Source organism: Erigeron canadensis, chromosome 4, assembly GCF_010389155.1.
Source record: "Erigeron canadensis isolate Cc75 chromosome 4, C_canadensis_v1, whole genome shotgun sequence".
NCBI classification, from domain to species: domain Eukaryota; kingdom Viridiplantae; phylum Streptophyta; class Magnoliopsida; order Asterales; family Asteraceae; genus Erigeron; species Erigeron canadensis.
In genome coordinates, this window is record NC_057764.1 from 20654157 (window position 1) to 20668649 (window position 14493).

General features: G+C 34.9%; 2 protein-coding genes across 2 annotated transcripts; both read left to right on the forward strand.

The window, feature by feature from the left end:
- The first annotated feature begins 244 nt into the window (after positions 1–244).
- Positions 245–7751, forward strand: LOC122596729 (apoptosis inhibitor 5-like protein API5). The gene is made up of 16 exons (XM_043769354.1): positions 245–379; positions 479–643; positions 1446–1545; positions 1617–1682; positions 1791–1885; positions 1979–2053; positions 2198–2347; positions 4367–4432; positions 4521–4586; positions 4753–4863; positions 5388–5477; positions 5566–5672; positions 5768–5882; positions 6260–6325; positions 6410–6510; positions 7184–7751. The coding sequence occupies exons 1-16, from the start codon at positions 293–295 to the stop codon at positions 7368–7370; spliced, it is 1647 nt and encodes a 548-aa protein (XP_043625289.1). The 5' UTR covers positions 245–292; the 3' UTR covers positions 7371–7751.
- A 2535-nt stretch (positions 7752–10286) lies between these two features.
- On the forward strand, positions 10287–12557 carry LOC122597128 (sodium/calcium exchanger NCL2-like). Its single transcript, XM_043769761.1, has 7 exons — positions 10287–10680; positions 10817–11029; positions 11255–11427; positions 11521–11663; positions 11752–12001; positions 12079–12200; positions 12290–12557. The coding sequence occupies exons 1-7, from the start codon at positions 10287–10289 to the stop codon at positions 12555–12557; spliced, it is 1563 nt and encodes a 520-aa protein (XP_043625696.1).
- Positions 12558–14493: the final 1936 nt, after the last annotated feature.

Genomic DNA, 14493 nt, shown 5'->3' on the forward strand with positions numbered 1-14493 from the left:
ACATGCTCACCTTGCACATTATCAACACATATATGGATCCATATAAGCTCTAGATCCGTTTTTTTTAACCCTTTTTTTCCCCATGTCTACTAGTAGATGATATAAGCATGTTGGACTAAACTTGGGGTTCCAATGTTCCATAATAAAGTTGGGCCTTATGCAATAGAGCAGCCTGCTAATCACCGACTTGTTAATCCATAAACCTAACTCACTCACATAAATAAAATTCCATTCTCACCTCAACCCTCTCCAGAAAATACACACTAACAATTCACCTTCACCACCAGCAGCAATGGCAGACGTTTACGACGACAATAATGACATCGAAAAGCTTTACGAATACGGCGAACGTCTCAACGTAGCTAAAGACAAGTCTCAGGTCAGCTTCCCTTCTATATACATGTATATATATATTTTAATTAGGGTTTATTTTTAAATATGAAACCAACCTTAAAAGTTATTCCGTGTTAATATGCAGAATGAAGAAGATTATAAGAATATAATTAGTTTAGCAGCAAGTACAAACATAAAAGCCAAACAATTAGCTGCCCAGTTAATTCCTAGGTTTTTCAAATTCTTTCCGGCTTTATTCGATCTCGCTTTTGATGCTCTTAACGAATTATGTGATGCTGAGGAACTTGGGGTTAGTTACCTTTTTCTTTTCTTATTTATTTAATCAATATTATTATTGTATGTATTTATCTCAATTTTGTTATAATTTGATGGATTAAAGTAATTAGAGTGGAATGTATTTGTTTCGGATGTTCGTTCTTAATCGTATTTTTAATTTTTAAAGTATTGAAACGTAATTAGGGTAGACAAAATATTTAGTTATGAGGATCAACTTAGGGATTTCCTTAGTCCTCTTTCGGCTCTTTTAGGGTGCATTTAGTTGTAGAAATTTCCAAGGGTTTTTTAGAAATTTTTTTTTTTTTAACGGAATCATGGAAAACAGAAAATGTGATCTAATGTGACTTTTATAAAATAGTTTTTTTTTATAAATATTTTTCACTTTAGAAATGGATTATTTCTTGTGTTTACAAACTGAAAACAGGAAAAGCCTTCCACTTTTCATCGGAGAAGTAGAATACACTTTTTTTTAATTGTATTCCAGTTTTCGTGTTCCATTTTCTTAATTTTAGAAACCTCCAATTATATTAACTCTACCCTTACGTTCCCGCCCCTCTTCGCTCCCGCACCTCCTCACCGTTTCACCAAGTAGATTAGAACGCATTTTCAAAGTTTTCTTTTGTTTTCTAGAGATGGAAAACTAGAAAATAGTTTCCATAATTAAACTCCAGGGTTTTTTAGGAATGAAAAACCTTTACTTGAAAATTGAAAATTTAAAAAGTTTTCCGCAACTTAATGCACCCTGGCTTCTTATATCCATGTATTATTGGTTCTTAGTGTTTATTTGTTTATTTTTGTTATTTTCTTTTATAAAGATACGTGTGCAAGCAATTCGTGGACTTCATCTTTTATGCAAGGATAAACCAGTATATATTCCCAAGATTGTTGACATTCTTGCTCAATTTCTCATAACTGGTAAGCTGCGTTTCTATATTTTGATTTCAGGCAGTTTTTGTATCATATAAATTTGAATTTAATCTTTTCAGAAGAGAACGTGGAACGTGATGCCGTGCATAAAGCTCTCCTGTCTTTGTTGAGGCAGGACGTTAAAGGTAATGTTTAAATGATATATATCTAATTATTGTGTTTTTAGACCCTTCCTAGTTATGATTTTACTGATCTGTATGACTTCAAATTAATACTTAAACATGTGTGTGCAGCATCTTTGACGGTTTTATTTAAGCACATCGAGAGTGTTGATGAACCAATCTTGGATGATAATCGTGAGAGGACCCTTCATTTTATCAGGGACAAGGTGAGAAAACTAACTTGTGAATTGTGATCGATATTAATCACTTTCAGTTGCTGTTGTAACATGAAATAAATGTCTTGATTAATAAAACTGCAGGTATTTCCTATAAAATCTGAGCTCTTGAAGCCTCAAGAAGAGATGGAAAGGCATATCACCAATTTAATTAAAAAAGTATGTTCCTAATTTATGCCTCAAGTGTTTTTCTTACATCATGTAGTTTCCCTTTTCTCTATGTGTCACTCTTGATGGCACAAGTCAGACTGATGCTATGAAGTTATAATAATGCAAACACACTTTTACTCCATTATATTGTAGATCTTGCAAGATGTTACTGGAGCAGAGTTTAAGATGTTTATGGATTTTTTAAAGAGTTTGAGCATTTTTGGAGCTAAGGCTCCTGCAGAGCGGATTCAAGAGCTTATTGAAATTATTGAAAGCCAAGCAGATCTAGATGCACAGTTTAATGTAAGTATATGATATTTCCTTTCTCTTCTCTATCTGTTTTGCAATGTTTGTATCACAAAACATGATTTGATAAGACACATATTACATATAACAAGAAACACTTGATACCAATTTATTGTTGTTTAATGAAGCTCCATGCAATCTGACATAATTTTTAAGTTGGATTTTTCTTATTTGAAGCTTAAAAGGAACTTAAATGATATCTTGAATGACATCAATTTGGTAAATCTCTTGGTCATCCCAAAAGCTCTTGATTGCTCTTTTATGAAGATTTAATTTAGATTAAAGTGTCGAGAAACTTCTATGAGCTTGGTTTGGAAATTGGTTCAGCTTAGCTAGGCATGTGAGTTGCTGAAGGTGCGGTATTGGAGTACCATAAAAGTGTTTTTGTGTGCATACCTGCATTTTTAGTAAAACTAACTTGTAAGCAGAGTTAGCAGAATGCTGACCAGGGTGATGGCTTTGAGCATCATGTGTTCCTTTTTGCTAGCAGCCCCTTCATAAGGATCTTGATTTTAAATTGTATTGCAACATGAAAGAGTCTGTGACCATCTTGGCAGTTGGTGGATAGCACTTTGTGATATATTCCATGTATGGGTTAGCAGATATACTTTGACGCTAAGAATTTTTTGTCAACTGCAAACACACTTATACAGGCTTATCACTTTATCAGATCTATGTTTAGTACTGGTAACCTCACTGCATAAAGACCATACCGAGTAACTATCAAAATTCTGGTGTAGGTTTGAATAAGAAAATGTTTAGAATTAAGGCACTAACAATTTACTCTGTGAAGATTGTGAGGATATTTGTTTCTGTGTTGGAATGAAGGTCTTCTGTGAGTAAAAATGTGGTTTTGACAGAATATATTTCTCAGCAGATGACTGGTCATCATAGTGTGTCATGTTATATAGGAATTAAGAAGCAAGATAAGTGATGTTGCTTGTTTCTTGTTCTGTTTTAAGAGGTGCTCACTTTAGCTTCTTGAGCTCTTGGAGGCAGATATGCGTTGTAGCCAGGAAAAGAAGTATTCCAACATCTTTTGTGAGGAGGTTGGCTTACATAAGATAGTTTAGCTTTCGTCAAGCTGATATGGTGTAGATGGAATTTTGAACTTTCTTAAAAGATGTTCAGAATTCTTAATCAGCAGGGTGTTATTGAGTTGTGAAATGGATTGAGATGCACCTATAGTGTCCACTTATTGGCAGAATGGCTAGTCGATAGGGTATTGATGACACTTTTAAAGGATTGATGTGTACTGATAATGACTTCTTAATTGGAGTTAGTAATTACTACAAAGGGACAAGAGGACTTAATTGGTATTTTTTTATGAGGGTTTGCTGTATCTAATTGGTACAAGATTAAGGCTTATTTTTTCTGGTTCAAGCCACATGCAATTTAGGCTTCGTCGGTCATTATTTCAAGGTTTATTTGCCACTCATCGTACTAGCTCAAGCAACGGAGTTAGTTCTACTGTTACTTTCCTTCATGTTGATATATGGTATTTGCCTACCTCCTGATTTGTACTGCATACTGATTGATATTGTTATGGTCGATGATGTTGTACAATATGTATAATTATTTTATGAAGTCACGGGGCAGGATGCATGTTAAATTGTAGTTTTCCACAATTTGTGTTTTACTGTCTTGTCTGAAATCTTGCCAAATATCTTTGCTAATTTCTTAAGTTTGTTTTCATTTCTGTCACATCATTAGGCTCAATTCATTGCAAATTATATGTCAACTTCAAGCCCTTTAAATATTGTAAAATTTGGTGCAAATGTGAATCTTAAGTGGGAAGTTTTTGATATTTTACCTCTCAAAATAAGAAATCAAAATAACTGAAAGTTGCTAGTTAATAGACCCTTAAATCTCTCTTGGCCATCTCTATTCAAACATCTCGTCTTCCTTTCTACTGGTTGTATACTTTTTTCTTTATGAATTATGAGTGTAAATTTAATGTAACTTGTAATCCTTTGGAATATGTGGTTTGCTGATTATATGGCCGTCACTTTGCAGGTTTCTGATGGGTACCACATTGATAGATTAATATCATGCCTCTACATGGCTCTTCCATATTTCGTAGTATGTGGTTTTGCTGTTTGTATGCATTTTTGCTCTCTATTAACAGGAAGTAACTTTGTTCTATACTGAAGCTTTATACTGTATGCAGAGGGGTGGTTCAAGTAGCAAGTTTCTCAGATATTTAAACAAGAACATTATTCCTGTTTTTGATAAGGTAATTATACTTTCTTATCGTTAACATACCTATATTTCTTTATGAATATGCTTCATACCTTGTGAAAGTTTTACATAGTGCCATATCTGTCCATGTACATAATGTACCCCTCGTATCCCATACCATATAGTTTCGTGGCTAGGATAACCCTTCTATATTTATGCAGCTTCCTGAAGAACGTAAAGTAGACTTGCTCAAAAACGTCGCTGAGAGTTCTCCTTACTCGACATCTCAGGATTCACGCCAGATTCTTCCCTCTGTTGTTGAGCTTTTGAAGGTTTATAATCTTTTTAATCAAAGCAGGTTGGGGAACTCGCGAGTTGGACTTGACTCGGCTAGGGTCCGAGTCAGGAGTTCTTTTCAGCTCGAGAAGTAATCGGATTGGGAATTTTATTTATAAAAGTAACAGTATTTGATATCATATGTAATACAAAGTTAGAATAGACTAGAAACTTCAAACTTGAAATCTTAAACATAAACATAATACTTCAAAGCTCAAGTTTAATTGTTTAGAAACATGCACATAACACGTTAAAGTTCGAAAAAACTAAAAAGAAAGTAGACCATCTTTACCCAAGTTTTACCGGAGTTTACTCAACTTGACCAAGTCTGACCGACTACCTTAGTTTGACCATTGGACAATTTCGTCCAAGTCGGGCTAAGTCGACCCCTAGACATTCGAGTCACAAACTGAGTCGGAGTCAGCTTATTTTTACAACACTGAATCAAAAGTGCATATTCTTTATGATTTGTGGTGTGTGGTTTATAGTGATGTATTGTTTATGATTCGTGACCTGCCAGAAGTACATGCCTTTAAGGAAAACAGGAGAAGAGATGTACTTGACATATGTTGAATGCTTGTTGTACAGTTTTCACCATTTGGCTCACAAGGTGACTTAGCTTTACTTTACTATACTTTTAGCATGTATCAAATGTTTTCTTATTATCCACTTTGCTGAATGACAATTGCATGGAACAGGCTCCAAATTCCACAAATAGTTTATGCGGTTATAAGATAGTGACTGGCCAACCATCAGATAGGCTTGGTGAGGACTTCTCAGAACTTTACAAGGACTTCACAGAAAGGTAATGTGGTCATTAATTATTCTAAATTGTGCTTTTTTTGTTCCCTGCAGTTTTCTGTTCAGGATACCAACTTATTCTTTGTGATACTAATGCAGGTTAAAATGTGTTGAAGATCTAGCTAAAGCTACCATAAAGAAATTAACCCAGGGAATGGCTCAGCAGAATAAGACAATGGCGACTGCGATATCTGACGAGGAAAAGGCTAACATCGTGAGTTTGTCTTTATTCCGATCTTTAGATATACTAAAAGGTGGTAAAATTTGGCGGGTCTTGTAGGCCTGGAAATGTGTTGATATAGGCTGGTTTATGTTGACTGAAAGTACTTTATTTTTTACTTAAACAAGGAGTGCATTAAGAAATAGTATCTAAGATGTTATGTGTTAAAAAAATCCCTTTTGGCTTTCATGCTGTTTACATTTTTCCTTTGCAACTGTTGTTTTATTCTACCCTTGAACCCGCTACAGAGAATAAACATACCCCAGGCTGACCATTTGTAAATAAAGAAGTCCAAAATTTTACCAATAGATTAAACTTCTTTTGCTTGATTTGTGGATGTGTATCTGAATATTAGTCTTGTTGATCTGCAGAAAACCCAAAAGCAGAATTCCACGACAGGCTTGCGAACATGCAATAACATTTTGGCAATGTCACAGGTAATGTTGAAATGTAGTCCCAATTGCTAGCAGCTGCATGTTATTGTACTGATATTTTCTACATTGTGCTTTTTGTCAACCCAGCCACTGCATGCAAAGGCACCTTCGTTTATTGGAGATAAAAGAATAAATCTATCCTGGAAAGATGCCATCAAAACTGTGGCACCACCAGCTAATGCAGCCGGGTATGTGCATGAACTTTAGAACTTTCAATATTATTTATCAGTAGCCACCCATGAAAAATCTCATAATATTGTCAATGAAAGATATCATTTTTTAAGTTGCCCATTCATGCATCATGTGGACTAATTAATTGACATTATATGCATCTTTCAAATGTTTCTGCTTTGTTCTTACGAACATATAATTTTAAATACTCGGAGACTAGTTTAACATATCCTTAATTCTTTCTGGTGTAAATTTCTGTAATCCAGTCGCTGTTAGGAACATATATCAAAGAAAAACCAATCATTATTCTTTTTCTTATATCTTTCTCTTTCTATATCGTGCATGGTCAGGTATAGTGGTTGCAAATTGGGTTAGTTGGGTTGGGTTGGCCAATGGGTCAAAGCTGGGTTGGCTAAAGTTATTTTATAAATAGCTAGTATGGAAATATGGTTACAAAAATTTCTTTTTCCAAAGGTATTTTAATATTTTTGATAAAAGTACTTTTACCATTTTGTACATAAATTTAGAATTTTGATACCTTTTGATGCATCTAACCTTGTTCCATTTTACCCATTTTAAACATAACCCGGATAAACCCATTCGTAAGTATATGGGTCGGAACAAGAGCACATTTTCGATTCACCGATGGCTCCTTTTTCCATAATGTTTTTTTTTTGTTCCTTTCATCAGGGTGAAACGCCCTGCTAGTACTACGAATGGTTCTGGAAACTATGTAAACAAACGAGGTCGTGGAGGTGGTAACCAGCTTGTGCACAGGGCATTTGAAGGTATTTCATATGGAGGGAGAGGTAGTTTGAGGGGCAGTGGACATGGTAGGGGCTTGGGTAGACGTGGTCGTGGAAGGGGTCGTTATTAGAATTTGCTTCTGAAACTCACACTATGAGTTACTAAATGATCGATTATCTTGTGAGCCATTATTTTGTATCATTCTCCAACTATTCTGAACACCATTTGTCATTCTCACCTGGTATGGTAGTTTCATAGGCTTCATGAGTATAGCTTGACCAAACTGCAATCCCAACATTTACCGATTCACAATGTTTGAAGAAAGAAGAACGAACAAGTGCAGTAGATGTGGTGGATCGTTTTTGTTTTACGTTGCTACATTCTGATTAGTTTTACTTATGGAATTTATAAGAACGTTGATATTTCTTTAGAAAATTGCAGTTTAGACATGTAGCAGAATGTACTTCTGGGTTCATTTGGTCTATGGTAATATATGTTGACTTATAGTTCATTTGGCTTAATATTGTGCTTGGTAGGGGTGTGAAAAACTTGGGATGGAACCATTAAAGTGTAAAATGATGCCCTAGTGGTCCTGCGATGGTATTCGAAACCAGCTATAGGACATAATTGGGTTATATATACACATATACATAAGGGATGGTGAATATAAGGTTGTCTCATATTTAAGTTTATATATGGAACTCGTTAAATGTTAATTTTTTAACCCATGAAATTCATTAGGCACATATTTATTTATTATACAACAAATAAATATTACTATTGGTATGTGAGAGCTTTAGCATACCTAAACTTACATGTGGGATAATTTTATATTTGCTTTTCTCTGTATATATAATAATGTCTTATGTTATGTGTATATATAATGTCTTATACTTATGTTTAGGTATGGAACCCATCAAATATTAATTTTTTAACCCAAAAAATTCATTGGGCACATGTCTATCTATTTATTATACAACAAATAAATATTAAAATATTGGTATATGAGAGATTTCATGTCTAAAATTACATATGGGACCACCTTATATTCATTTTTTCCTATGTGTATACGAGTATATATTAATGTAGTTATTCTCTATTCGGGATTTGTCCACTCCACTAGATTGATCTATTATGTAAAATCCCAATCCGGTCCCCGTACAGGATCGGTACTGAGAAACTTATAAAAATGGATGATAGGATTTGGTCAGTCAAGTTATATTGACCCCTAAGTTATAGTGGTAATTGACGACACGCCAGGATAGGAACGTAATATAAGAACGGAGAAGACATAGTATCACACGTGTCCTTGGCTTGGTGTTCCGCCATTGTATGTCAACTAGTTAATAAACGTATCGGATTAAAATTTAAAAATGATGTACTCATGTACATGTCTAAAGTATCATTACGCATAAAAAACAATTATACTTACTTTGGCGTCCTCATTTTAACATGTCTTGTATAATGATATAAATGTCTTATTGCCTAATACACAAAAACCCCATGCTGAACCCGAAACAATTTCTTCAACTTGGTAATTCTTGCTTACTGGTGGACAATCTGGAAGTGTCGTAACGAGTGCATCTTCTCCAATAAGCAACCATCTATTCACTTCGCATTCAAGGAAATCTAGTCCTCAAGCTTCCTTTGGCTTGCAAACAGATAAGTGAAACATAGGATAGATCGATTGGTCACGATGGAAATACTTCAATGTTTAGCCCTCTGTCTTGTTTTTTCTCGCTTGTTTTTGTTTTCTTCTTCTTCCCCTGTACTAATCTCTGATTTTATCCCTAGCATCTCGCCGGCCAGTTTTGATATTTAGTAATAAAGATTGAATGTTTAAAAAAAAACAAACGTTTATTTCATTCCAATCGAATACCAAGTTGATAGTCGACACCAAAGTCTAATAATATAGCTAAGTTAGATATTTGGGTTACCAACCCAACTCTTGTACATTAATCGGAAGAACAACAATAACTAAACAATTAAACATCATGATAATGAACTTTAAATGTTTAATGAATAAAAAAAATGTTAAAGTTGTATATTTAAGTCTAATATCTCTAACAGAAGAAGAAAGGTTACATGCTAGATCTCTAACAAACTAACGAAGCATTACAATATTGCATACTTGACTTTGTTGCATTGTTTCGATTGATACCATGAATCTTTCCATGTGCATCATAATTGTTTATGGTTAACTAGGCTGTTTTATGTTTTAAAAAAAGACTACTGCACGACTTTAAAAGGTACAGTCATTTTGAAATTATAGAATTTCTCAAACAGTAAACAGGTAAATAGATAAGGAGTTCTATCGAGGCTACTCGAGAAAAGTAAGACTTTGATTTTGATGTAAGCAAATCAACTGATATTATTGCAGCCGTTTTCTAGACCTTTTCTATTACACCAAGATGTCTATAATACCATAGTGTTATATGAGTCTATTGAAAATGTAAGATGAAATTTTTTCAAAGTTATACGTTGTCACAACCGGATCTTGAACCAGCTATTGATAATGTGAGCTCATCTATAATATTGCTTCCTAATGTGTTAATTCGTTACAAATGACAACAACTAATAGGCAAAATGATATGTTGTTACAAATGGCAAGATGAAAAATTTTCTCGAACCAGCTATTGATAATGTGAGTTCGTCTATAATGTTATATATCATATATATACACACCAATGATATGATTTAAAGTAAAATTTGATGATGTAAAGCATGATGTGTGGTGATGTACGTATTACCAATATATGGACGTTATTTTAACCGAAATGTGCAGATCAATAGATCAAAATTTAAGGTCAACGATATATAACTTCAAGGTGAATTTGTAAAACGTGTGTGAGAACAGGTAATATTTAAACTCAACTTGAAGTACAGACTCACATGTATGCACCGTCTCACATGTAATATTTAATCTCGATCATAATTGTGTTGACATTGAAATTAATCTATATATAAGTTAACTCATCCTACTAAGAATGCACCAATTCAATTTACTCATTCTTATTTTTCATTTTGCTCTAATTTCCAGTCAAACATGGCAAGTGCAAGAGGTTTATACTTATTTGTACTTCTGCTTATGATCGTTGTCGTGGTGGAATGTAGGTGGCTCGGGACGTCAGATGGGGTTGATCGTGAGACCGATAATATGAATCAGGAAAATGTCTCTTTTCTTGAATTGGGGGTTTCTGACCCGGGGTCATCGTATACTTCTAAGTTGAGATGTGAGAGCATTTACGGGTTTTTGCCATGTTCTGACACGGTGTTAGAAAGCGTGTTTCTCATTATAATGTACTCATATGTGTTAATGCTTGGAGAGGAGTGGCTACATAAAGGAAGTGCAGCTTTACTTTTATATTTTCAGAATCGGAGAATGGCTGGTAGTGTCTTCCGAATTCTTATGGCCTTACCAAGGGTCTTCATGGTCATTGGTATGTTATTAATATTATATGCATAATTGTATAGTATCCATAATGTTTTATATTAATTAGATTCATGTGTTATATGTGTGGTAAAGTTTATCTTGGCTAATTAAACTGTATGTAAATACCTACTTCTTTTTAACAGTATCAGGAGCACTTTGTACAGAGTCTGATGCTCGAAACCAGGTTGCTTTCGGAATAGCAATGTATGCTGGATCTACTGTTATTACCCTAACCGGAATATGGGGAGTTAACGTAATACTGAATAAAGAGGATTTAGCTAGTCATTCAAAACCTACTACAGACAGTTCTGCAACTGGGCTCCCAAGTAAAAAGAGTAGTTTTTCATTTCTCAAAGGTTTGATTAGCTTCCATAATCTTTCGCTAGATTTTGAATAAATAGAATATTGAAATTTTTATCTTATTTTAACTGCATATTCACAAACCCCTCACTTATGTATGCACTATGGAAATGGTTGGGGTTGGTGGCCCATTGGAAGGTCTTTTAACTGCATATTCAGAAGTTCTTTTTTTAATATGTTGTACCATGTCTAATTGTTTGACACTTACTGTTCATGCATAGATGTTGGTGTACATTTAGACGAAGACACCCGTGGAATGGCTTTTGTCTTTCTTCTGTCTTTAATACCATTTGCCGTTGTGATTCATCTCCAATTAGTGTTTAGTGATCGTGTGATGGTTTCAGTTTCACTCATTGTTACAGCACTATCACTCTGTTCCTATATTGCATATCAGGTACTTGATTACAAATAAGACTAAGTGAATGTACTAGTTCGTGACAACCTAGTGTTAATATTGAATTATTATGTTTATATAATGTACACGTAGATTATAGATACTGATATGCGCGCAAGGAGTGTGGCGTATCTAAAGGAGGAGCAGTTTCAAGAAAAGTTTTTGACGAAATTATCAAATCTTGCAAGTGAATATCTCTACAAGGAAGGCAAACCAAACATAAAGGCCATTGAAAGGTTCTTTATAATTAGTTTATACAAGCTTTGTTAAGAAAAAAAATTTGTACATTTTTATTAATCACTAAAGTGTAATACAATTGTGTAGCATATTTAAATCGTCTGGTGGTGAAGATGATTACCTGGATCAGAAGGAGTTGGAGACGTTTATACGCAAAAATATTGATGATGAAAATGATGACATTAGTATCGCGTTTCAAGTGAAGGAAATTATTAGGCACTTTGACACTGATGGTAAAGAAGGAATATCAAAGGCGGAATTTGTACAAGGATGCACAAAGTGGCTTAACAAGTGGAATGCACCCGGGTTATCCAATTCACACAGTCGCGTCAACGAGGCAAGTAAATTCCAACACAAATAGTCAAATACATTCAACATTCTAAAACTGACAATTAGTATGTTACTAATTCGCAGTTCGTGGCTGTCAAAAAACTTGAAGATTACACTGTCATGCCAAAAAACTTGTACAAGCCTCTTATCAGCAATTTGCGTGGGAATGGAAATGGAGAAGTTCTTGACGAAGAAACAATAGAGAAGTAATGTTCTTGTCTTTTTTATATTTTTATATTCTTCCACCTCCTTTTCATACATTTATTTACTTCATCATATCGATCATTGTCTGCAGATTGTTTAGTGAATATGATGAGGATAAGAATGGAGAAATAAACTCTGCTGAATTGGAAAGAGCAATTGTGAAGTTAGGCATTCATAAACACGATCCAAAAGGTTTTGCAAAAAGTATAATTGAAGACGCAGATGCAGATCAGTCAGGTTCAATCAACAAGGAAGAAATCAAGAATCGCTTGAAAAAATTGACGGAAATGGCAAATGAGCATGCTTCGGGTAACAATGATCTCCTCAAGTTTATTCAACAGTTCTCCAATGTAAGATAATTAATTAATACTACATATCTAATAATCAACCCCTCTGTCTTTTTTATGTACTAATCAAATTAACAACCTTTTATATAGACTATGACTGATGGGAACACCAACAAGGAGAAACCATTAACCATCTTATACGCTGTGTTTGGAGCGGCTACAATCTACTTATTCGCAGGGGCTTACATGGAAACTGTTATACACTTCTCGAATGCACTTAACATACCATTTTTGTTCACCTCATTTGTCGTAGCCCCATTTTTCATGAACACTAAATCGATGATTACATCGCTGATCTCTCACCTTTTTTCACAAAAAAGCCGCTTTAACAAGAGTGCTTCATTGGCCTATTCTGAGGTTTGTCCCTATCACTTATCTATATGATTACTTATACGTCAATTCACTTATTGTCAGTGATCAAATTTGCTGTTAAAATAAGAAGAAAAAAATAATTATCTTTTAATTTGTTCCAACTCAGATAGTTTTGTTTCCCTGTTTATTTCCTTGCAGCTCTATGGAGGATTGGTTATGAATAACTTGATGGGGTTAACGACGCTATTGACAATTGTTTATATACATCGTTTGACATGGGACTACACCGCTGAATTGGTCACGATTGTGGTGATTGGTTTGATCATGGGAACTTTTGCAGTCATAAAAAAAACATACAATCTTTGGGCAAGCATTGCATCATTCTTCTTGTATGGAACCAGCACGATTGTTTTTTGTGTATATGCTTGGCAACGAAATTAAGTTTTATAATCTTTCCATTTTTACTTTCTTGTATCTTTGAATGGTAACGTAATAATAGAAATTTCATAAAATAACAAAGTAAAAAAATATGTATATTGCTATTCTTATATTACTGATGTCCAAAAGAATATATAGATCGGAAATGAGATGAAGGGCAGAAGGGGTGAGCCTACATAAGGGACGAGAAATCGATAATACGCCATTAGACTAATTAAAGTCTCGTAAAAATGACTAATTCTACATCATATTCATGGTTCTAAAATGAATAACAATCCACTCTCTTGATTGCTTTTTTATATTGTTTTAACCCCCTTTTCTTTTTACCTCACAGAACTGGGGGGAAATAGTTAGATATTTTATCTTTTTTTTTGGTTTTCAGTATGTCTCCAGATAGGCCCCCCACTAGTCCGGCTAGCTAGTGAGTGGTTCTTTCGGGCGGGAAGCAGGCCGGGCCCTACGGGCGGGCATCCCCCGCAACGCAAGCAGCATTGTTCGCCACCACCCGAGAAGCAAAAGATTATAGAGTCCAGGCTGAAAATACATGCATAGATAGTGGTCTAATGACAAGGCCGACGACGGAAGCTCGGGACGGAGCCGTATGATGCGGAAGTCTCACGTACGGTTCCCTGAGAAGGGAGTAGCTACCTACTGGAGCTTCGACCAATCACCACCGGTCAATTCCGCTTTGGGGCCACCCCTTACTCTACCATTATTATAGGGGTATGGGGTTCGAGACAAAGAAAGATCAAGGCAGCATATCAGCTTTTCCTTTATACTTTACTTAGATCTGTTTTTATGCTATTAGCTATTCTGAAAAGGTGTTCTATCGCATTCTTTTAGCTGCTAAGGGCAAGGGAACCGTCAGGTTGTAGTGGTTGAAGTAGAGCCAAACAGCGATGGACTAAGCGAGTCAAATAAAGCTGGTGCGAACCATGTTGGATGACGGGTGAGGGTGATAAAATAAATAAGTCCTGCTCTGTGTTAAGCAAAGTGAGTTGACTTCGTTTCAGGCCATGTTATTCAGTCTCATGGAACTAAACTCTTAGATGCAACATGCCTTTAGCCAATTTAGCTCTTAATACAGGATCATTCAAGTCAGGTTTTTTTTGTTATTGGGATAGGTGAATTCTTATAGATCCATCCCCCGGAGGAACCGGACATGATAATTTTTTATCATCCGGCTCGAGTAAGAATA

Bases quoted from the DNA above. Each gene is read 5' to 3' on its own strand.
- LOC122597128 (XM_043769761.1), top strand. From the start codon at position 10,287: ATGGCAAGTGCAAGAGGTTTATACTTATTTGTACTTCTGCTTATGATC. The intron at 11,030-11,254 runs GTTTGATTAGCT...GTTCATGCATAG, and splicing joins TAGTTTTTCATTTCTCAAAG to ATGTTGGTGTACATTTAGAC. The intron at 12,002-12,078 runs GCAAGTAAATTC...ACTAATTCGCAG, and splicing joins CACACAGTCGCGTCAACGAG to TTCGTGGCTGTCAAAAAACT.
- LOC122596729 (XM_043769354.1), top strand. From the start codon at position 293: ATGGCAGACGTTTACGACGACAATAATGACATCGAAAAGCTTTACGAA. The intron at 1,546-1,616 runs GTAAGCTGCGTT...TAATCTTTTCAG, and splicing joins TGCTCAATTTCTCATAACTG to AAGAGAACGTGGAACGTGAT. The intron at 2,054-2,197 runs GTATGTTCCTAA...ATTATATTGTAG, and splicing joins TCACCAATTTAATTAAAAAA to ATCTTGCAAGATGTTACTGG.